This window comes from Doryrhamphus excisus, chromosome 21 (genome assembly GCF_030265055.1).
Source record: "Doryrhamphus excisus isolate RoL2022-K1 chromosome 21, RoL_Dexc_1.0, whole genome shotgun sequence".
Classification (NCBI taxonomy): Eukaryota; Metazoa; Chordata; class Actinopteri; order Syngnathiformes; family Syngnathidae; genus Doryrhamphus; species Doryrhamphus excisus.
This window is the reverse complement of record NC_080486.1, coordinates 3915301-3940089: the sequence shown is the minus strand read 5'-3', so window position 1 is coordinate 3940089 and position 24789 is coordinate 3915301. Positions and strand designations below refer to the sequence as shown.

The 24789-nt window shown below is 33.4% G+C and overlaps 3 protein-coding genes across 8 annotated transcripts in view; 2 read left to right on the top strand and 1 right to left on the bottom strand.

Annotated features, from left to right (window-relative positions):
• relch (RAB11 binding and LisH domain, coiled-coil and HEAT repeat containing) overlaps positions 1–5209 on the bottom strand; it is a 65068-nt gene extending 59859 nt beyond the window's left edge. For all 5 annotated transcript variants that reach the window (XM_058060718.1, XM_058060717.1, XM_058060721.1 and 2 more), the window contains exons 1-2: positions 5121–5209; positions 4509–4576 (exon numbers count right to left, since the gene is read on the bottom strand). The gene's annotated coding sequence lies outside the window, so the exon portion shown is untranslated. The remainder of the gene's footprint in view (positions 1–4508; positions 4577–5120) is intronic.
• LOC131109111 (probable G-protein coupled receptor 141) lies at positions 848–4072 on the top strand. The gene is made up of 2 exons (XM_058060741.1): positions 848–990; positions 2275–4072. Exon 2 carries the CDS (start codon positions 2304–2306, stop codon positions 3231–3233), a length of 930 nt encoding a protein of 309 aa, XP_057916724.1. The 5' UTR covers positions 848–990; positions 2275–2303; the 3' UTR covers positions 3234–4072.
• Positions 5210–11364: 6155 nt separating the features above from the next.
• hnf4g (hepatocyte nuclear factor 4, gamma) lies at positions 11365–23220 on the top strand. Of its 2 annotated transcripts, none has more exons than XM_058060740.1 (11): positions 11365–11488; positions 13381–13546; positions 15407–15501; positions 15859–15965; positions 17446–17595; positions 19095–19182; positions 19346–19498; positions 21044–21093; positions 21190–21376; positions 22838–22957; positions 23023–23220. In XM_058060740.1, the coding sequence occupies exons 1-11, from the start codon at positions 11365–11367 to the stop codon at positions 23127–23129; spliced, it is 1347 nt and encodes a 448-aa protein (XP_057916723.1). In that variant the 3' UTR covers positions 23130–23220. The 2 variants fall into 2 exon arrangements, with proteins under 2 accessions (XP_057916723.1, XP_057916722.1); XM_058060739.1 differs by having other exon boundaries at positions 11365–11494.
• The last annotated feature ends 1569 nt before the right edge of the window (positions 23221–24789 follow it).

Sequence of the window (24789 nt, the reverse complement as noted above, 5' to 3'; positions counted from 1 at the left end):
AGGAAATGTTGTGTTTTTATATATATTTTTACAGTTAATTAAAAATATTTATTTCCTTAGTTAGTTTGAAGATGGATTTTGGAATTTCAAGTGTAGCGATGCCGGGGGTCGGGGGGGGGGTTCAGAGAAACGTGCAACAGCGCGTGCTGCAATGTGCTTACATCACGTAACCACACTTCCCTTTTGTCTCGCTTCTTCACGACTTTTTTCATGTTCATATACAATATTTTTCTCTTAATATTTTGACTTTAATTACTTGAAAATTAGTTGGTTTTTTTCTTGTAAATTCTTTTTTTTCTAAAATTAAAACTTTATTCCCATAATATTTTGAGTTGATTCAAAAATAACATTTATTTTTTGTTTTAATATAATTTTACCACTTTTAGTAAAAAATCCTTCTTGAACAACTTTATTAAAATGAAAAAATATTTTTTTATTTATAATACAACTTTATTCTTGTAAAATTACTTTTTTGAAAAACAAATGTTGGTCCCCAAAAAATTTTGTCCCCAAATGGCCCCTGAGCCACACATTGGACACCCCTGCACTACAGTGAAGGTGAAACGGCTCTCAGGCCGAATTTTTATAGAAAAGCCATATTTCTGTTGTAAAATTGAAGTTAAAGACAAATATGACCAGTGAGCTTACTCTGATTATCACTCTTCTATTTTTGTTTCTTGCTAAAATGTAAAAATACATTATATATCTATGATTTAACATAATATTCTGTCATGCCTTTTCTTGCTTTATCACGCCTGGTTTAAGAGTACAGCGCACATATTAGTGGAAGGAGGAAGCTGTAAGGTTTGTGTGGTTTGCCAGCATTGTATGCAATTACCTGTTTGCACACACGCTCATGCAAAGGCAGTCATCAGTGGATGAATATATATACGCAGCACGGGATAATTATTGATATAAACTTGGCAGCCGAGTGCACTTGTATCCAAGCAACCGAGGAAACAAAAACACTGAGACCTGAAGGAACATAAGGTACGATTTTGTTTCTTTTTGTTTGTTTATTTTGGTAGGAATACAGTGAAAATGTTCATATAGAATCATCTCATTGGAGTTAATATCGGAACTATGTTGCTAATCCAAACAGCAGAGATTCATTAGGAAATTGTTAAAATAAAATTTGAATTCAGATATTTAATTAATGACACATTTAAGCAATGATTTTTATTTATATACTTATTTATTTTATGAATTAACGGCACATTTAATGAGACGTGCATGTATTGAATTTCAATTTTATTGAATTTATAATGTAATTAATGACAGTTAAGTCATTATTTTAAATTATTTTTAATTGTATTACTTTTGGCATAATTAAATAAAATTTGAATGAAATAAAATGTATATATTTCATTAATTAATGACACATTTTAGTAATTATTTAATTATATAATTATTTGTTTATTGTTTGAATTAATTGAACCTTTTTAATTCAAATTGTATTTCATGGACATATTAAATAATTATTTCAAAGTGTACAGTATTTATTTATGTTACCTGGTGTCAAATAATTCCATAAAATATACAATATAATTACATAATTAAATAAGTTAAGTAATTATTTAAAATTATTTTTAATTTTATTACTTTTGATCCTCATGGCTTAAATAAAGAAATTATATATAAATGTATAACATAATTAAAATTTGAATTAAATAAAATGTATATAATTCCAATTTGAATTAATTAATAACATTTTAGGAATTATTTAATTCTGTAATTAATTGTTTATTCTTTGAATTAATGGAACCTTTTTAATTCAAATTGTATTTCATGGACATATTAAATAATTATTTGAAAGTGTACAGTATTTATTTATGTTACTTGGTCTCAAATAATTCTATAAAATATACAATATAATTACAAAATATAATTAAATATAATTAACATCATAAATTATATAATAAATATAATTAATAATTAAATATAATTTAAAAATGCATGCAATTATTTCATTATTTTTTATTTTATTCGAATTGTATTTTCTTGATTTTATTGACACATTTAAGCATAATTAGATACAATAATGTATTTAATAAAAAAAAATTGTAATTGTTTCAAGAAGTATTAATTTGTTATTATTGCCATCCACTGCTTTGTTATTGTCGTGTATTTAATTTCAATTTTTATTAATTATTTCAAGAAGTATTAATTTGTTATTATTGCCATCCACTGCTTTGTTATCGTCATGTATTTAATTTCAATTTTTGTATTTTCAAGAAGTATTAATTCGTTTCCACTGCTTTGTTATTGTCATAGCGCACACCGCCGATTGCAGAAACAGCCAGATGGACTCAAAACTAACCTTCACCAGTCCGTCTGAGACCTCCACGCTGACCATGAGCCCCCAAAATGACAGCACGGTACCGGCGTTGCATCATCAGGAGCACCACATGGTCCTGATCGTCATCTACACTCTGGTTCTTCTCATCGGGACCACCAGCCTGAGTCTAACCATACTCATCATGAAGTCCAGGGCGGCGTCCGCCACCTCCATCGCCGTGCTCAACCTCATCTTCGCTCACTTTGTTTTCCTCCTCAGCGTGCCCTTCAGGATCTACTACCACGCGGCCCAGAACTGGAGTCTGGGCTTTGGATTGTGTAAAGTGGTGAGCAGTATGATCCACATCCACATGTACATGTCCTTCAGCTTCTATGTAGTCATCCTCATTACACGGCTTTTGGCGTTCTACCGCAAGGCCGAGGTGGTGGCGTCCCCGCCTAGAATTTACGCGCTCGCCGCGAGCGTGGTGATATGGATTCTAGTGTTTGTCTTCGTCACTTGCATCATCTATTTCTCTTACGGCAAAAGCAACGACGACAGCTCCGACGGCTCGTTTCAGTGCTTCAATTTCGGGAAAAGCATCGGAACCACCGCTAAGGTGATCAACTACATCATCAGCGCTTTGATCATCACCGTGGCCTTAGCGCTTACGGGCCTCCAAGCCAACGTCCTGTGGCTTTTATACAGGAAGCACCACCAGCGATGCACGTCGCAGCAGGACTTCGGGGCTCAGCTGAAGAGCCTCTGCTTCGCCATCATCATGGTGGTGTGCTTCATCCCTTATCATCTCTTCCGACTTTATTACCTGGAGCATCTTGAACTGCAGGGTCTCAATGAGGTGTTGCTGAGTTTGACTACCTTCAACTGCTTGGATATGCTAACACTCTTGGGGAGGAGGACTTGTTCCTGGTGCTTCCCAGGAACGGGTATTTAAATCCATGTCATCATAACGCAGGGGTCTTAAACTCAATTTACCTGGGGGCCACTGGCCACTTCAAGTTATTTCCTTTAAACTTAAATAGCCAAAAACTTACCACTTCCACACGGATAGGGAGGATAACTATTAATTACACATTAATCAAACGTAATAATTTTTTCTGGGTACATGATAGCATATAGCATCCATATAAAACTTGCGCGGGCCGCACTAACATTAAACTTTCATATCAAGGCGGGGGCCTCAAACTAGTGTCCTGCGGGCCACATTTGGCCCGCTGGCCGCGTGTTTGTATTCAGTGCTAGCGTTAGTTATTAAGCTAATTCATAGGGGTTAGCTTATTAAATCCTACCCCTCCATCTGGTACTTTTACAATCAGTAACTGTTACATTTGTTCACTTCCTGCTTTCCTAATATAGTTTTTTTTTTATTATTTTTTTTTTATTTTATTTTTGTCACGTACCAAAGTACGAGGTGATTAAAAGAAGACACATTTCTAAAAAAAAAAAAAACTATGATGAATTTAGAATTTATAAGGGCTTTAATTCATAAAATACATAATAAAAGCTCACAGCTTTTGCATATTTACGTCTTATTATAACATTATGTTTCTCCGAGGGTCCTTGAACGCACCTTAGTTGTGTTCTTCAGGTGAAAATTACACATAACCTTCACCACATCGTTCCCAAAAGTTGACTCCGTGGCTGAATTCATAAAAATGAGTTTTAACGACGTTATTATATGTTATGTATTCATTGTTAAGCTAATTCATGCTAGCAGGTGTTGTGGTTTTATTGTGAAAAACAGCCGGAAGTGTGTTGTTTGGCACACTTTTAGAGCTTAAATGTGTTAAGGGAAAGTTTATTACGGCTGTCGTCATTTCTTTGTGTTTCATAATGTATTTGTTTCATAATAACACATAATAAATAAATAATATTACACTACATGACTTGTGGTGATAATTCTACTTATTTTAAGTACACATTTCAATTTTTTTTTGTTTCGTTTTGTTGAAATACAGTACTATTACTGTTGAAATACAGTAGATAAAGTAGGTGGGGGAAAAAAATGGATGCACCCATAAAAATCGTGTGAATGCGTGACTACACGTTGATAATGAACTTAGTGAGTCATACTAAGAGAGAAGCCAGCGGAGAAACATCCGTTATTGTGGTTTTCTTTCTTTTACCTCAATGCATTCAAGTACTATCACTACATACAGTATGCGTATGTTACGGGTCCCAAGTGGGCACCATAAGGAAGATAATTTACCTGAATTGAAATGCAGGCAGAACAGCAAAATGAAGATGATGCGTAGCGTTCCCTTGCGGATTGCGTCTCTGTATTTAACAAACACAAAATACACATCTGTCAAATCACTCCAGTTATTTGCATTTCCATTCTTAATTACTTATCACTTTAACATCACTTTCACCTAATTTCCTTGTGATTAATCACACCTGTTTTGGCACAAATCGCCATTAATTGCATTTGTTTGTTCTAACAACCCTTTTAACGCATCCTACAACATGCTTACATTGTGACATGTCATCAAACATCTGTAAATCCCACATATTACTGGAATAATTCTCAAGAATATAATAATGTATCCTAGTAACTTCCTGTAACACACTTATAAATAAAAAAATTACACAATTTTATGACCATTAAAATACCACGTAGTTCCACTGGGTGGCGAGCTAACCAAAAAAGTCAAGTACCCGGATGAGCGGTTATGTCTTTGATGTTTTTACAACAAACTTTCTCTATAACTTTCACTAGTGTTACCGAATTAAATCAGCGGTTAATTTCACAACACACATCCAAACATGAACACAACTATTTTTATGAACTTATCTTGTTGTTCATGGACAATTTACCGACCTGAACAGCAAATTGAGAAAGATGCTAGCGTTCCTTTGAAGATGGCGTCTGACGCAAACCAGGAAGTGTCCAGCCGTATAGCAGTCCGGCTGAAACTGGAGAGATACAAAGGTTCCGCCTCACACCGTACCACACAAACTTTTATTATTTTTTTAAATTAATTTATTTTTAAATATATTTGATTAAAAACTTCAATTCCAATTACAAAACAGTATTAAACAGTATAAGCAGAATTACAGGAACATAAAAGTGCAATTCTACAGAACAATATCAACATAAATAAGAAAATAAATAAATATATCATATATAAAATATATTATATTAAAATAAATATACAAAAAATAAGCCCCTCTACCTCCCCACACGCACATGCAAAACTTTAAATTATTATTTTCTATTTCAAATTAATTAAATTATTTGTGTACTGTTTACTTGTTGTTTATTTATTTTTTTAAATATATATTTGATTAAAAACTTCAATTACAAAACAGAATAAAACAGTATAAACAGAATTACAGGAACATAAAAGTGCAATTCTACAGAACAATATCAACATAAATAAGAAAATAAATAAATATATAATATATAAAATAAATAAATTAATAATTTATATAAATAATTATATTATATATTTATTATATATATTATATTATATATATTATATAAAATGAATAATAAATAATAAATAAGCCCCTCTACCTGCCCACAAGCACATGCAAAACTTTACATTATTATTATTTATTCCAAATTATTTAAATTATTTGTGCAATTTACTGTTTATACTGTACATTGATGTTCATATTTGATGTAATCTATTTATTATTATTATTTATTAATATCCAGGAGCCAGGTAAAGACATTTCATTGGCAATTTCACTGCTGTGTTATTGTGCAATGACAATAAAGGAAGTCTATGTCTATTTATGTTTCTAAAAAGTAAATAACAAAGAAAAGGAATGTGCAAGGGATATGAATAAAAAATATATATAATAAAAACAATACAAAACATGTCACTTAAGCTTGTTTCTATTTCTGCAAATAGGTTGCAGTAATCCCTCATTTATCACCCAACTGTGGACCTTCTAGATATGGTAATTAGAGCCCTCTAGACATGAAATAGCACCCCTATAGTCGCATTACACTCCTATTACTCAATATAGTAGACATAATTAGAGAAAATAAGACATAAATAAGATTTGTGCTTGTGCTTGTGCTTATCGGACATCTTTACTTTCTTGGTCTCTTATTTAACTGCATGGTGTCACAAATTGTTACTTTGTCACCATTACTTTGTGAAACATTACCTCCCGTCATCACGGCTCTTTTTTCCTGACTTCCAAACACCCACACCTGGCGAGCCCTCTCCTTTTAGATTTTATGGCGCTTGGGTTACTGTTTAACATCCCCACCCATCTTTGCGTTTGTTTAGTAAATCGATCTAATGGCAGGACTATGGCGGCGCCATTCAGTGTGTGGCACCATGAATTATAAGCCGCTCGCCTCTCCAAACTTTACTTTTTAATTGTTGTTGAATGCGTTTGACTTTTTTTTTTTTCGTCCGTCGCCAGACTCTCCCACTTGGACTCGATCGCTGCTGGAGTGCAACGCCTGGATCAATGCGCATCCCGGACAGGAGGAGAAACACAGGTAAGTCACGCTTGTCAGTGATAATAGCGACAACGTCAACACATGTATTATGAATAGGGATATCTAATATCCAATATAATATATATAATATATTATATAATATATCTAATATCCAACTTTTACATTCTTCGCCTTGAGTGTTTTGGATGGCATGGATTCTCAAACTGTGGTATGAGTTCCCCTTAGTGGTAGACAGCATCATTTAGGAACATCAGAATTGAAAAACACATCCATATTAGAGAAAAAAATACGAATATATGCTGTATAATTGTATATACATATAAAAATCGAATAAATAACAATATATAAAAAATAAAATATATTATATAAAAATTATAAAAATATTATGAAGGAAAAAATATACTGTATATTCAAGAAAAAATTAAATATAGAATTTTATATTATATAAAAATAAAATATATAAAAAAAGTATTAAGATTTCCTCATAAACCACTAGCCAATTACCTGCATGAAGCTGATTTTTTAATTTATTTTCTTTAATTTTGAATATATTTTCATTATTCAAAAAATGCATTAAAATAATTTCAAATAAAATAGCAGTATTAGGTGTTAGGGTAAGGGTTAGGGGTAAGGTTAGGGTTACGGGTTGGGGTTGGGGGTTTGGGGTTTGGGGTTTGGGGTTGGGGTGGGGTAGGGTTTAGGTTAGGGTTAGGGTTAGGGTTAGGGTTAGGGGTTACGGGTTACGGGTTACGGGTTACGGGTTACGGGTTACGGGTTGGGGTTAGGGGTTGGGGGTTGGGGTAGGGCTAGGGGTTGGGGTAGGGTTACGGGTTAGGCGTTGGGGTAAGGTTAGGGTTATGGGTTGGGGTTAGGGGTTGGGGGTTGGGGGTTGGGGTAGGGTTAGGGGTTGGGGTAGGGTAAGGGATTAGGGTTAGGGTTTGGGGGCAGGGTTAGGGTTTGGGGTTGGGTGTTGGGGTAGGGTTAGGGGTTGGGTTAGGGTTACGGGTTGGGCTTAGGGGTTGGGGGTAGGGTTAGGGGTTGAGGTTGGGGTAGGGTTAGGGTTACGGGTTGGGGGTGGGGGTTGTGGGTTGGCGTAGGGTTAGGGGTTGGGGTAAGGTTAGGGTTACGGGTTGGGGTTAGGGGTTGGGGGTTGGGGGTTGGGGGTTGGGGTAGGGTTAGGGGTTGGGGTAGGGTCAGGGATTAGGGTTAGGGGTTGGGGCAGGGTTAGGGTTTGGGGTGAGGGTTTAGGGTTGGGGTTAGGGTTGGGGGGTTATGGGTTATGGGTTAGGGTTAGGGTTTGGGTCATAATATAAGAATATAATGTTGTAATTTATGTAACATTAGTAGGGATGTCTGATAATTATCAGCCCGATTTCAGCATAAAAGTTGATAGCGGTACACATATTGATATTGGCTCACGGATATACTTTAAAGTAGCCAGCGTACAGCTTGTACAGATGTACTGCAAAAGACTCAACACACAGTTATTATTGCCTGAAACTGTACTCACTTTTATGAATATATTACTAGCCTAAATCAAAACACTGCCGTGTTGACAGTGTTATAGCACAGTTTGTTTGTCCCACTGGCTTTTAGCTTGATATTAAAGAAGCATTTTTATAATATTATCATGTTGTGTTGCAGTGAGTGATCATGCCAGACGTTGTTATTAAACACAATTAGCTTGAGTGTTGACTCATTCACTGCTTTTGTCAGTTAGGCGTGAACACGATTGTTATGAGTACATTTTTCACTCTCTGCAAAGCTGATGAGTCAGGAGGTCTGGTTAAAATGTAATCCAAATATATCACGTCTCTCTCTCTCTCTTTACGGCCCCCCCTTGTCTCGGGGGGGGGGGGTGGTCTCTCCACCATTTTACATTAAACTTAGCCTGTGCATTTTTTATGAGCTGAACTGGAAGATCTTAAACTTTCTGTATGTACACAAAAATAGCTTGCATTCTTACAATGAATGCTGAACTAATGGGGTCCCGTCATGATGGGGCATTGGCTTTATTGCTATGGGTCCTCAAAAACAGCATACATATATAGGCTCTTTGATGAGCGTTTTGGCACCTGATTCCTAAAAACAGCAGAGGGCTGCTCTCATGTTGTAGATCTTTTACTAGAGAATCTTTGACTAGTGTTTTTGGAGGCGATTCCTAAAAACAGCAAAGTTCTCCCCTCATATTGAGAATCTCTGACTAGTGTTTTTGCAGATGATTCCTAAAAACAGCAAGAAACTATGTCATATAAAGAATCTCTGGTTAGTGTTTTTGTGGCTAATTCCTAAAAACAGCAAGGTACTCCTCTCATATCGAGAATCGTTGACTAGTGTTTTTGCAGCTAATTCCTAAAAACAGCAAGAAACTTTGTCATATAAAGAATCTTTGGTTAGCATTTTTGTGGCTAATTCCTAAAAACAGCAAAGTACTACTCTCATATAGAGAATCTTTGACTCGTGTTTTTGCACCTGATTCCTAAAAACAGCAAAGTACTCCTCTCATATAGAGAATCTTTGACTAGTGTTTTTGGAGGTGATTCCTAAAAACAGCAAAGTACTCCTCTCATATCAAGAATCTTTGACTAGTGTTTTCGGAGATGATTCCTAGAAACAGCAATGTATTCCTTTCATATCGAGAATCTTTGACTAGTGTTTTTGCACCTGATTCCTAAAAACAGCAAAGTACTCCTGTCATATAGAGAATCTTTGACTCATGTTTTTGGAGGTGATTCCTAAAAACAGCAAAGTACTCCTCTCATATCAAGAATCTTTGACTAGTGTTTTTGGAGGTGATTCTCCTAAAAAGAGCAAAGTACTCCTCTCATATCAAGAATGTTTTACTAGTGTTTTTGCACCTGATTCCTAAAAACAGCAAAGTACTCCTCTCATATCGAGAATCTTTGACTAGTGTTTTTGGAGGTGGTTCCTAAAAACAGCAAAGTACTCCTCTCGCAGCAAGGATCTTTGACTGCCGTTACTGCATCTGATTCCTAAAAAAATATCTCAAATGTTGTTATTAATATCTCAAGATGCTGATTAGACAGCATGATTATTGCCTAAGAGTGGCCACAATAAAAGGCCCTTCAAAATATGTAGTTAAAGAGTATTGTAGTGTGTTTTTTAAGCCCCATTTGTCAGTTATGCTATCAACATGCTATTATCTGTGGTTATCATTACACTTTTTTTGCTATGGCTTTATTATGTTAGTCTTAGTTTCTTGTTTGTTGTGGTGTGACCGCCTGTCCTGTTTTTGTTTTTGTTTTTGTTTTTGTTTTTGTTTTTGTTTTTGTTTTTGTTTTTGTTTTTGTTTTTTTGCTTAATTATCGGAGGTTTAATTCTAAACTGCAGCCAGCCACCTGCTGGTAATAAAACAAATCATTTAATATTTTCCACAATGGGTGGGAGATTGGTTGTCTCCCAACCCTGATGGTTGCTGGTTCGATTCTCACTCGGGGAATAGTGTGCGGTCAGTGAGTTTTATGAAGCAAAGCTATAAAAATAGAGTAAAACTTCCCAGTTTTCGGTTTTTGTTTTTGTTTTTGATGAAAATTTTGGCCTCTTGTTCTTTGTACACTCTCGGTTTTTATTCGGTTTTGTGAATATAAAAACAAGTGGATTGCTGGTTCGATCCTCAATCACAATTTCTGATTTCTGACTTTTAGTATGCTAAAAACTGGAAAAATGTATTGGGTCCCCCTGCTGGTAAAAAAATCATTTCACATTTTCCATGATGGGTGGGAGATTGGCCGTCTCCCAACCCTGATGGTTGCTGGTTCGATTCTCACTCGGGGAATAGTGTGCGGTCAGTGAGTTTTATGAAGCAAAGCTATAAAAATAGAGTCAAACTGGTGAGTCACTGCTGTGTTATTTATTGAGTGTGATTATTAAATATAAAAACAAGCGGATTGCTGGTTCGATCCTCAATCAAAATTTCTGATTTCTGATTTTTAGTCTGCTAAAAACTGTAAAAATTTATTGGGTCCCCCTGCTGGTAATAAACAAATCATTTCATATTTTCCACAATGGGTGGAAGATTGGCCGTCTCCCAACCCTGATGGTTGCTGGTTCGATTCTCACTATAGAATAGTGTGCGGTCAGTGAGTTTTATGAAGCAAGGACTGGACAACAAGCCGAGAGGTGTGTTTGTGGAACGCTTTAATGGACTTATCAGTGTTTGGCTCTTCACCGAGCGCCTTTCTAGATAATATCTGCTGAGGTGGTGCAGCTATTACTCCACTATTGATTAGATTACACGGCCTGGGGACCTCATGCACGCACACTTTTCTAAATCTGCGTGCGTCCACGTTTTTAGATTTTTGCACACAGAAAAAATACAAAGCCATATCTAAAAAAAAAATGTATTTAATCATATTTAAAAAAATAAAAAACACTGGAATCAAGGTGTGATTTCTTACACCGCTATCTCTCCATCCTTGTGATAAGTGCAGAGGAACAGGAGAGATAAGTCATGTACAATAAGGTGAGAAGTCTTCCACACAGCTCCTCCTTCTCACCTTCTTCAAGGACCAATCACATGAGATTATAGATCTTTTATTTAAGGGATCTCCTGTGGTCATGCCTGTAAGATGTTAGATAGTGTATAGACGAGGAAGAAACGAAGGACAAGACAGGAATGAAGTATCCACCCACTCCTCAGAGTAAATCTCTATTAGATATGGAAGTGGCCAACTACTGTGACTGTCTGGATCCTTCATACAGCACACTGGGCTTTGACAATGCTGAGGTACTTTATGGAGGTGGAGGTAAGTTCAACGGTGCTCTTGTAGTTTTTCTAGGCCCGAAGATGTCCATGCAGAAGTCTGTCAGTGCGATTTGGACATGTTTTAGCATATACAAGGCCTTTATAACCGAGCTAAACTTTAATAGAGTCACTTGTCATTTATCAGTACACAAAATGGCAGGAAGTAGCTTAAGTTTTAGCATAGACGAGGCCATAATGAGTGAAAACACATGCAGGCAGAGCATAACCTAAATTTTTTTTTTTTAATTAAAAAATTGGTAAAAATCAAGAAAATTTGTGAAAAAAATTACCTATTATTTCTACTATTTTATTTGATTTTTTAAAATATATTTATATCCAATTTTATTGAGCAAAAAATAAATAAAATAAATAATTTGAAAATAATGATATATACAAGTATATATATTTATTAAAAAAAAATCTTTTGTAAGAATAAAAAGTATACATAACAATTTTTTGCCCCCAAATCAAAATAATACATTAATATCTATTAATTTTAACATTTATAATATTACACACTATGCAGGCAGAAATGCTTGACATTTTCCCAAAAGAGCTTGGAAATACAGATTATTAGTTAAAAATTAAATCAATCAATTAAATCAATGCTTAAAAATTTGTCCCAAAATTCTAGTAATGCAAGTTAAAAATTTAATAAAATTGCACATAAAAATAATAAAACTAAGCTATGTATGAACATATTTTGTATGGTAAACATAGTAGAATAATGTAAAAAAATGAATTAATAATAATAAAATAATATTAATATGACAAAAAATAGCATAAAATAAATAAAATAATAAAATAATATCAATAAAACAAACTAAGCTATGTATTAATATATTTGGTGTGGTAAACATAGTAGAATAATGTAAAAATATGAATTAATAATAAAAATATATATTAATATGACAAAAAATAACAATAAATAAATAAAATAACAAAATAAAATAATATCAATAATACAAATTGAACTATGTATCATTATATATCATATATATGTGGTAAACATAGTAGAATAATGTAAAAATTGAATTAATAATAAAAATATATATTAATGACAAAAAATAGCATAAAATAACTAAAATAATAAAATGAAAATAATATAAATAAAACAAACTAAGCTATGCATTAATATATTTTGTGTGGTAAACATAGTAGAATAATGTAAAAAATTAATTAATAATAAAATATATATATATTAATGTGACAAAAAATAGCATAAAAATCTGATATATTGTAGATATTTTTGGTGATACGAAAAAATAAATAAAATCATGCTGCAACAGTCCAGATTTAACAATATTTTCAAAATATACAGAGTCTGATTTCCTACTTTAATAACATTTCTGGTGTCTGCATCCAAACACAAGGTGAATGAAATAAACTGCCTTTTAAAAGATGAAGAAAATGAAAGTGATTATATTTTAATATGACGCTTCCTATCCTGTTGATTGCTGTTGATGTTTATTTCTTTGATTGCAGACGCCATGATATTGCCCGGGAAAAGACATCCCAAAAAATGTGCAATCAGAATTTTAATAAAGCTGGGAATAGTTAGGTAGAAACCGCGTCACGTTTTATTGGCGTCGCTTCCTGATGTGATATTTTTAAATGCACATGTGATCTTCATTTTTTTTTTGAAGGCGAGGAACTATACACATGATGATGATGATTATGTTTATGACTACAAAAATGGCGTCGCTGATTATTATGATCACAATTGTGCCGATAACATGGACTCAGGAAATAAAGATATCAGTGCTAATGTTTATTAGTAGCGCTGACTGTTTGCTATTTCCTGTATGAGTCTTAGTAGTACTTTAATATACAATATTAAAATATTTTTAATAGCTTAAATTTCCTATCATCCATTATGCCTTGCAGAGACCATGCCAACCGAGTCAAGCCTACCCGGTCCGGAGGGGGCCAACAGCAACTGTGCCATCTGTGGAGACAAAGCCACGGGGAAACACTACGGCGCTTCCAGCTGTGACGGCTGTAAAGGCTTCTTCCGGCGTTCCATACGGAAAAACCACGTCTATACTTGCAGGTATGAATGATGATTTCTTACTTTTTTTGCATGTTTGTCACACTTTAAAATCAAAAATTGTTATCATTAAGGGAGAAAAAAGCCAAAAGCCATTTCTAAAGCATTAGGACTCCAGCAAACTACAGTGAGAGCCATTATCTACAAATAGCAAAAAACATGGAACAGTTCTGAACCTTCCCAGGACTGTCCGGCCAACCAAAATAACCTCAATAGCGCAGCGACAACTAATTAGAGAGGTCACAAAAGACCCCACAACAACATTCAAAGAACTACAGGCCTAATTTGCTTCAGTAAAAGTCAGTGTTTATGACTCCAGAAGAGAAACACCGGGAAAAAACGGCCTGCATAGCAGAATCCCAAGACCAAAACCACTACTGACTAAAAATAGCATTAAGGCTTGTTTCAATTTTGCCGAAAAAAATCTTGATGATCCCCAAATCCACCAAATTTTAACTTGTGCGTGTGTCCCATTAAATATAAATTAAAATATTTAATTTAATTTAATTTAATATTTTAAATAATTGAAATATATAAAAAAATAAGATAATAATTATATATATATATAAATAAATGTAAATGAATACAGAAAATTCACAGTTCCTGCCTTTTTTTAACTTGTATTTTATTGAAATTAATTGTAAAAAAAAATAAAATAAATGGAAAATAAATACAAATAAATTGTAGTAAATTCAAATAAATAACTCACTATTTAATTCAAAATATTTTAGACAATTACACATAATTCATCAATAATATTTCAATCAAACTTCCACATTTAGTTTGCTATTAAACATTTTAAACAACACATTTGTAAAAAAAATAAAAAAATTGGAAATGATAATGCAGCCGAATTCAAGTCAACACATAAAAAACTCATGACATAAAAATATTTTTTCAATTTGTCTTAAAATAAAAGCAACAATAAGAAGTAAGCGTAAAAAAACAAGTTTTTGTAAAGGAGTTCAGGGCATGCATGGCGCAATTGTTTGTTTTTTTGGAACGAGCTGCTACAAATGCAAACAAAGACTTTTATTTTATGTATTATATATGCAAATTACCCTGCGGAGGAGTTTTTCGGATATTTTGACGCCAGCCAAATGATGTCATGTGACTTTTTTGACTGGTGTCAACAACAGTAAAATATGGTGGTGGTAGTGTGATGGTCTGGGACTCACTGGGAATAAATGGAACCATGAATTCTGCTGTCGACCAAAAAATCCTGAAAAAAAAATATCGGGCCATCTGTTGGTGACCTCAAACTGAGAGATTAATTGCAAGTTATCGCTAACGCTTGATTGCAGTTGTTGCTGCTAACGGTGGCCCAAACGGGTATTAGCTTTAGGAGGCAGTCACTTATTTCCACACAAACTGCACTGCAAACTGTAACTGCAACAATTGTTACATGGATACCTCAAATATGAACATTATTACTGTAAGAGATTAATTGCAAGTTATCGCTAACGCTTGATTGCAGTTGTTGCTGCTAAGGGTGGCCTAAACAGGTATTAGCTTTAGGGGGCAGTCATTTATTTCCACACAAACTGCACTGCAAACTGTAACTGCAACAATTGTTACATGGATACCTCAAATATGAACATTATTACTGTAAGAGATTAATTGCAAGTTATCGCAAACGCTTGATTGCAGTTGTTGCTGCTAAGGGTGGCCCAAACGGGTATTAGCTTTAGGGGGCAGTCACTTATTTCCACACAAACTGCACTGCAAACTGTAACTGTAACAATTGTTACATGGATACCTCAAATATGAACATTATTACTGTGTTTTTTTTAATTGATACATGTTAAAATTGATACGTCCTACAGCCACAATACAAACAAACGCTACTCTGTTGTTCCTCAGGTTCAGCAGACAGTGCGTCGTTGATAAAGATAAGAGGAACCAGTGTCGTTTCTGCAGACTCAACAAATGCTTCAGAGCTGGCATGAAGAAAGAAGGTAACGTCAAGGTCAACGTGACATCCTATTTTCGCAGACAACTTAAGCCCGTATAAACCAAACTACTCAAATCCCGATGCTTCAAAATGGTTGATGTAGTCCCTGCCGTAAAATAGCTGATTACCTTCTACGTGTGTGTTTATGAGGGGAATAACCTTGGCACGGCGTTTTTTTACGACCCCCGCCCCTAATCGTGCCTTATTTAAAGCTGTTGTTGTGGATTGCAAACTGGTTAACGTTTGACTCCCTCTTGCTGATGCCAGGCCTCGAGGACGACTCTCCTAAATATTAACTGCCGTCATCGGTGTCGCACAGTAAAGAGTTTTCAGTTTCTTCATCCGTTCGTTTTTGTTTTAGCCGTGCAGAACGAACGAGATCGAATCAGCTCCAGACGAAGTATCCCCGACTCCCAAGATGTGCCACCGATCACTGTTCTGGCCCAGGCTGAATCTCTGTCCCAACAGGTGGCTAAACTTCCTTTTCTGATAAGCAATAATTAACATCTAAGCTGCAGCTTCATGGGTAGACACATATATAAACACCACTATCATATAAGTGTTAGCATGCTAATGTTAGCATGTTAGCAGTGCTAGCATTCTAATGTTGGCATACTAGCAATATTACCTATTTCCATGGGTAGACACATATATAAACACCACTATCATATAAGTGTTAGCATGCTGATGTTAGCAGTGCTAGCATTCTAATGTTGGCATACTAGCATTGTTACCTATTTTCATGGGTAGACACATACATATATAAACACCACTATCATATAAGTGTTAGCATGCTAATGTTAGCAGTGCTAGCATTCTATTGTTGGCATACTAGCATTGTTACCTATTTTCATGGGTAGACACATACATATATAAACACCACTATCATATAAGTGTTAGCATGCTGATGTTAGCAGCGCTAGCATTCTATTGTTGGCATACTAGCATTGTTACCTATTTTCATGGGTAGACACATACATATATAAACACCACTATCATATAAGTGTTAGCATGCTGATGTTAGCATGTTAGCAGTGCTAGCATGCTAATGTTAACATACTAGCAGTTTTTATTTTAGCATACTAGCATTTTTTATATTTTCATAGACACATAAAAGCTTACCGCTATCATGCAAGTGTTAGCATGCTGATGTTAGCATGTTAACAGTGCTAGTATGCTAATGTTAGCATACTAGCATTTTTTATATTTTCATAGACACATAAAAGCTTACCGCTATCATGCAGGTGTTAGCATGCTGATGTTAGCATGTTAGCAGTGCTAGCATGCTAATGTTAGCATACTAGCATTTTTAATATTTTCATAGACACATAAACACTTACCACTGTTATGCAAGTGTTAGCATTCTAATGTTGGCATATTTTATTATTAATATTAATATATTATGACCTATTTTCATGGGGAGACATATATATAAACACCACTATCATATAAGTGTTAGCATGCTGATGTTAGCAGTGCTAGCATTCTAATGTTGGCATACTAGCATTATTACCTATTTCATGGGTAGACACATATATAAACACCACTATCATATAAGTGTTCACACATTGTAAACACCTTCCGCTATTAGGCAAGTGTTGGCATGCTATTTGCATGTTAGAATTGCTAGCATGCTAATGTCAGCATATTAGCATTTTCTTCCTATGTTCATGGGTAGGCACACATAAACACTTACCACTGTCATGCAAGTGCTAGCATGCTTATGTTAGCATGTTAGCATTGCTAGCATGTTAATGTTAGCATACTGCCATTTTTAGCTATTTTCCCGGTAGACATATACAAACTTATATGTCTATACACTATCATGCAATGTTAGCATGCTGTTGTTAGCATATTGTCATTTCTGGCATTCGGAGCAAGTGGAGTGCTTTATCCAAAGAGTAAATACACACGAGAGATTGTAATCCGTCCCCCCGTTTCCATCCAGATTAGCATTCCCGTTGGAATAGCAGACATGACAGAGCAGAAATCGGCCACTGTTGGGGATGTGTGTGATTCTATGAGACAGCAATTACTGGTGCTGGTGGAATGGGCAAAATACATCCCTTCGTTTGGAGAGCTACCATTGGATGACCAGGTAAGGTCTGCAGCTTTAATGCTAATGAGCTGTGTTTGACCACCAGTGTGCACTTTATACACTTTTTATATCTAAAAATATTACACTTTTTCAACATAATAAATGCAAAAAATCACATACTACATGTAAAGACAAGGAAAAAAACTAAATAATAAATTTTAAGATATACGATTATATTACATATTACATATTACCATTATAACATCACTAAAAAGTACATTTTACTGGTGTGGAGGAAATGCCAGATGTAAACGATATAATTTCAGTTTTAAATTAAATTAAAATAATCATAGCGATTAATGAAATATAAAGAAATATCCAGGGTTCATGACTCTAAATAAAGCTGCACAATTTGGAGTTCAGCCAAAAGTAGTAAATATAAAATAATATTTGAAAATTCACATGTTTGTGCTTTTATTGTATTGAACTTGTATTTATTTGTAATTAATTAATAGTAAAAATAATAAAGTAAATGGAAAATAAATACAAATAAATCTTAGTAAATTCAAATAAATAACTCACTATTTAATTCAAGATATTTTAGACAATTACCTCATAATTAATCAATAATATTTCAATCAAACATCCACATCTTGATCTTAATCCCCAAGACTTTTGGTGAAATACAATTTTATTTATTTATATTTTATTTATATTTTTATATAAATATTTATTTATATTTTGAAATTTTAACTTGTATGTGTGTCCCATTAAATATAAAATTATATTTTATGGTAATAAATAATACAGAAAATTCACAGTTCGGACATGTTCATGCCTTTTTTTTGAACTTTTATTCTATTGAAATTAATTGTAAAAATAACAAAATAAATGAAAAATAAATAAAATTGTAGTAAATTCAAATAAATAACTCACTATTTAATTCAAAATATTTTAGACAATTACTTATAATTAATCAATAAAATTTCAATCAAACTTCCACATTTAGTTTGCCATTAAACATTTTAAACAACACATTTATAAAAAAAAAAAAAACAATTACGGAAATGATAATGCAGCCGAATTCATGTCAACACATAATAAACTTATGACATTAAAATATTTTTTCAATTTGTCTTAAAATAAAAGCAAAAATAGGAAGTAAGTGTAGAAAAATACATTTATGTAATGGAGTTCAGGGCATGCACGTGCAAAAAAATTTTCTTTGGAACAAGCTGCTACAAATGCAATAAAGGCTTTTATTTTATGTACTATATATGCATATTACATTGCGGAGGACTTTTGCGGATACTTTGACGTTGATATTATCGATATGATGGATATTGGCATATTGAGTATGACTACTCATAAATGCTAGCGTATTTTTGGCTAAACAGGCACTTAGGCTAATAACTGATGCAATGATTAACTGAATCCATATCAGCATACAAAAACTGTACACTCGACTACACCCTGACTATTTTTCTAGTGTTATTAATGACGTGTATTTTGAATTATTTGTGTTCAAGTGTTTTTTTTTTGTGTGGGTTCGCTTTCAGGTGAGCTTGCTCAGGGCTCATGCAGGAGAGCACCTCCTGCTAGGAGTGGCCAAAAGGTCAATGCCGTTCAAGGACTTCCTGCTTTTAGGTAAGCGGCCTCCAGAACCTCAACCATTGGAGGTGACTGATTAAATGTTGTGTTAGCCGAGGAATGATTAACTCAAGGGTTCTTTTTGACTTCTTCAGACTTCAAAAGTGTACATGGTATTACTCATTACTGACATAATATTTGAGTATGTGTTTGTGTTCAGGGAATGGCTGCGTGATTCACAGAAACAGTCCAGAAGCTGAGATCTGCAGGGTGGCCAACCGAGTTCTGGACGAGCTGGTGCAGCCTTTCCAGGATATTCAAATTGATGACACCGAGTACGCGGCGCTCAAGGCCATCGTCTTCTTTGACCCTGGTAACCATAATTCTTAAACATGTTAGCCATGCTGTTAGCATACTAGCATTATTACCTATTTTCACGGGTAGACACATATATGAACACCACTAAGTGTTAGCATGCTGATGTTAGCATGTTAGCAGTGCTAGCATTGTAATGTTAGCATACTAGCATATTACCTATTTTCATATATAAACACCACTATCATATAAATGTTAGCATGTTAGCAGTGCTAGCATTCTAATGTTAGCATACTAGCATTATTACCTATTTTCATGGGTAGACACATATATAAACACCACTATCATATAAGTGTTAGCATGCTGATGTTAGCATGTTAGCAGTGCTAGCATTCTAATGTTAGCATACCAGCATTATCCCTTATTTTCATATATAAACACCACTATCATATAAGTGTTAGCATGCTGATGTTAGCATGTTAGCAGTGCTAGCATTCTAATATTGGCATACTAGCATTATTACCTATTTTCATTGGTAGACACATATATAAACACCACTATCATATAAGTATTAGCATGCTGATGTTAGCAGAGCTAGCATTCCAATGTTAGCATACTAGCATTATTACCTATTTTCATGGGTAGACACATATATAAACACCACTATCATATAAGTGTTAGCATGCTGATGTTAGCATGTTAGCAGTGCTAGCATTGTAATCTTGGCATACTAGCATTATTACTTATTTTCATGGGTAGACACATATATAAACACCACTATCAGTGTTACCATGCTGTTGTTAGCATATTGTCATTGCTGGCATTCTAATATTAGCATAGTAGCAGACAGAGTTATCATACTAGGTGTTAGCATGCTAATATAATTATACTATGTTTTCCTATGTTCATGTGTAGACACACATATAAACACTTACCACTGTCATGTAAGTGTTAGCATGCTGATGTTAGCATGTTAGCATACTACCATTTTTAGCTATTTTCATGGTAGACATATGTAAACTTACCATCATCATGCAAGTGTTAGCATGCTGTTAGCATATTGTCATTGCTGGCATTCTAATATTAGCATCGTAGCAGACACTTAGAGTTATTATGCTAGATGTTAGCATGCTAATCTAATTATGCTATGTCTTCCTATGTTCATGGGCAGACACACATATAAACACTTACCACTGTCATGTAAGTGTTAGCATGTTAGCATTGCTAGAATGTTAATGTTAGCATACTACCATTTTTAGCCATTTTCATGGTAGACATATGTAAACTTACCATCATCATGCAAGTGTTAGCATGCTGTTAGCATATTGTTATTGCTGGCATTCTAATATTAGCATAGTAGCAGTTATTATGCTAGGTGTTAGCATGCTAATAAATAAATATTAACATTTTTAGCATTTTCAGAGATAGGCACTTATACAAACACTTATGCTATTATGCTAGGTGTTGGCATGCTAACATTTGCATGTTAGCATTGTTAGCGTCATTCAAACCCTCCCTATTTATGGTATAAATCACAATATTGGGGCTACTATGGTTATAACCTTATACTACTAAGTTTTGGGACTTTCCTTCCTTTCTGCAGATGCAAAGTCCTTGCGGGATCCGTCAAAGATCAAAGCCACGCGTCTGCAGGTAAGTGCAACGTGTGTTCTCGAATTTATCACTTGCATCATCATCATCATCATCATCATCATCAAGAGATTTTGTTGATTCTATGTGTGATCGCAGGTCCAGATGAGCCTGGAAGACTACATTAACGACCGCCAGTACGACTCGCGGGGTCGTTTCGGGGAGTTGTTACTTCTTCTGCCCACCTTGCAGAGCATCACCTGGCAAATGATCGAGCAGCTCCAGTTCATCAAGCTGTGCGGTTTGGCCAAGATAGACAACCTGCTGCACGAGATGCTGCTGGGAGGTGATGCTAACGGGCCATGTTGCTTCTTTTGCAATGTCTTAATGATGCATAGTAATTTAGCATGTCATTTAATCAAATAAAAATAAATAAATAAAATAATTTTTAAAAATCATATTTAATTTCAGCACAAAAAATAATTAAAAATACAAATAAAAGAAAAATATTTTTTATAATTTTGTTTAACAAATAAAATAAAATATCAATTTTAAAAACAAATGTAAAAAAATAGAAGAGAAAATTTATATATATATATATTTTTGATAATAATAATTACATATGTAAAATAATGTAATAATAATTACATTTTAATAATAATTTAAAATGTGTTTCTAAGTTTAAGAGAATGCAGTTGTGAATTTACGAGAAAAAATTGTAAATTCACAAGAATAAAGTCGTAAATTTCATAGAATAACAATATAACATTTTTTAGACTTTTTTCAATGTAGTGGCCTTTTATTGGAGCCAGTCTGAGGTACTTCCTGGTCAATCCCGGACAACTGCGTGTTGCCAGCCTGCTTATATAAATGTTAATTTATGACTTTATTCTCATCAATTTACAACTCATAAATTCTCGTACATTGATGACTTTTTTCATGTAAATTGTACAACTTTATTACTATAAATCTCAGAATTTTTCTTGTTAATTTATGACTTTTTTCTCCATCAATTTACAAATTTATTCTCATAAATTTATAACTTTTTCATGTTAATTTTACTACTTTATTCCCGTAATATCACAACATTTTTCTTGTAAATTTTTGACTTTTTTCTCTTAAATTGATGACTTTTTTCATGTAAATTGTACAACTTTATTCCTATAATATCACAGAATTTTTGTTGTTAATTTATTACTTTTTGTCATCAATTTACAAATTTATTCTAATAAATGTATAACTTTTTCATGTTAATTTTACTACTTTATTCCCATAATATCACAACATTTTTCTTGTAAATTTGCGACTTTATTCTCATAAATTGATTACTTTTTTAATGCAAATTGTACAACTTTATTACTATAAATCACAGAATTTTTCTTGTTAATTTATGACTTTTTTCCCATCAATTTACAAATTTATTCTCATAAATTTTTCATGTTAATTTTACAACTTTATTCCCTTAATATTACAAAATTTTTCTTGTAAATTTGCAACTTTATTCTCATAAATTGATGACTTTTTAATGTAATTTGTACAACTTTATTACTATAAATCACAGAATTTTTCTTGTTAATTTACGACTTTTTTCCCGTAATTTTACAAACTTATTCTCATAAATTTTCTACTTTTTTATGTCAATTTTACAATTTTATTTTAACATTTTGCTTGTAAATTTGCGACTTTATTCTCGTTAATTTGCCTCTTCAGTCTCAAAATCTAAGATGATTATTTTTTTCAATGCGGCCCTCATACTCCATTGTAACGTTGTCATGCCGACCAATGAGAGCCAATGTTTTCCATCCAGGCTTGACCTCCGAGGCCCCGCATTTCCACCACCCGGCACACACCCAGCTGACCCAGGACCCGGTGACTGGACACACGCTGCTCATCAGCACCATGCCCATAACACACACTCCACAGATAGGTAAGGGAACGCACCCGTGGGATATCAACCCGGAGGAATACTTCCGCTTTTCTTTGTTCCCGCAGCTTCTCCAGACACTCCCATCCCATCGCCTCCGCAGGGTCAAGCACCGGACATGTTCAAACACTTTCCCCAGCCCAGTCCTTCGCCTTCCGCACAGGCGGACCACTGACGCAGGATCAGGTCTCATCATAGTCTCAATCATAATATAAGACAAATGCATGGAGCATATTTTTAAGGTTACCGGTTGTTAGGAAACATATTATGGGGTGTTATATTGTATAATAAAATATGTAAATAATACTGTAAAATAATGTTGATTTTTGTATATTAATTGAATTAACTGTACATTTTATATTTATCAAAAGCAACATGATTTTTAATATGTACATTTGCGGTGATTTAGTACTGACTAAAAATAATATCTCATACAGTGCCAATAAAAAATAATCAATATTATTTGTATTTTTGATACAGTTATTGTATTGCAGCTTGTGCCTAATAAAGTGTCAAATACACGCATTTCTCTGCTTGTACACTAGAGGGTGCTGTTGGCTCAGGTATATAAGCGAGGGGGTAAAACGCTCAGTTGTCAGTGGGCCCACCTTAGGTTGGCCCCAATAAAAGGCAACTACATCATGTGCATTATAAATATAATTTGATTTACGGGAATAAAGTCGTAAAATTTATAAGAAAAATTATTAAAAATGCACGTGGAAAAAAAGTTGAAAATTTGTGAGCACAATCTCGTAGAATTATAATAATTATAATGAAACAATTTTATTTTTTTCAATTCACGAGAAAACAAGTCATACATAAATGTGAAAAAATCATAAATTTAAAGGGAAAAAGTGGTAGAATTACGCAAAAAAGTTGGAAATAAATAAATAAATAAATAAGAAATAAAAAGTGGTACATTTTTTGTTTGTTTTGTTTATTTCTCATCATATTCCGATGTAAAAAATATATTTCAGCTCTGTGCTACAAAAATTACATTATTTGTCCTTGCATCATTTTTTTAAATCTCAAAATATTTCCACTTTTCATAATATTACCATTAAAAAACATATTTGTAATCTTATATTTGTAAATTGATAGGAAAAAAGTCGTAAATTAACAGGAAAAATTATGCGATTTATAGTAATAAAGTTCTATAATTTACATAAAAAAGTCATTGTTTTTTCTTGTAATTATTTTTTCTAAAAATGTAATTTTTTTTTAATATTTCAACTAAAATTGCATTATTTTTCCTGATAATATTACATGAATTTTTTGAAATTATAACTTTCTGGTTAGTTTGCAACTTTTTTCTCAATATTTTTACATCAAATCACTGCAGATTCTGAAATATTTTAATTTTTTGTTTGGTTTGATTAAATTCCTAGAAGGCGGTAAAATACAAAAATATTTTGTATTTATAAAAATTTATAAATTTACAAAAAATTTATAAAAATTTCATTAAAATGTATACAAAATTTATAGACAAAATATAAAAAAATATTTAAAAAATTATAAAAAATTATAAAAAATTTATAAAACATTTATACAAAATTTATAAAAAAATATATAAAAGATTTATAAAAAATTATAAATTTACAAAATTTAATAAATATAAAATTTATAAACATTTATAAAAAATTATTAAAAAAAGTAAAAAAGCAGTTCAGGTCTCTTCTGCGTGAGTGACAGGAAAAAAAGCTCTGACTCACTCTGTACGTATAAATCCTGACTTTCCTATGTGATATTCTGCTCAGTTTACTATTTACTTTACACTGTAATATGTTTCCGATTTGATACCCACAGGAAGTAATACTACATTGATACACGCATAT

Coding starts and splice junctions, on each gene's coding strand:
- hnf4g (XM_058060739.1), top strand. CDS start 11,365: ATGAAGTATCCACCCACTCCTCAGAGTAAATCTCTATTAGATATGGAA. Junction 19,499..21,043: donor CATCGTCTTCTTTGACCCTG/GTAACCATAATT, acceptor TCCTTTCTGCAG/ATGCAAAGTCCTTGCGGGAT. Junction 21,377..22,837: donor GCACGAGATGCTGCTGGGAG/GTGATGCTAACG, acceptor TTTTCCATCCAG/GCTTGACCTCCGAGGCCCCG.
- LOC131109111 (XM_058060741.1), top strand. CDS start 2,304: ATGGACTCAAAACTAACCTTCACCAGTCCGTCTGAGACCTCCACGCTG.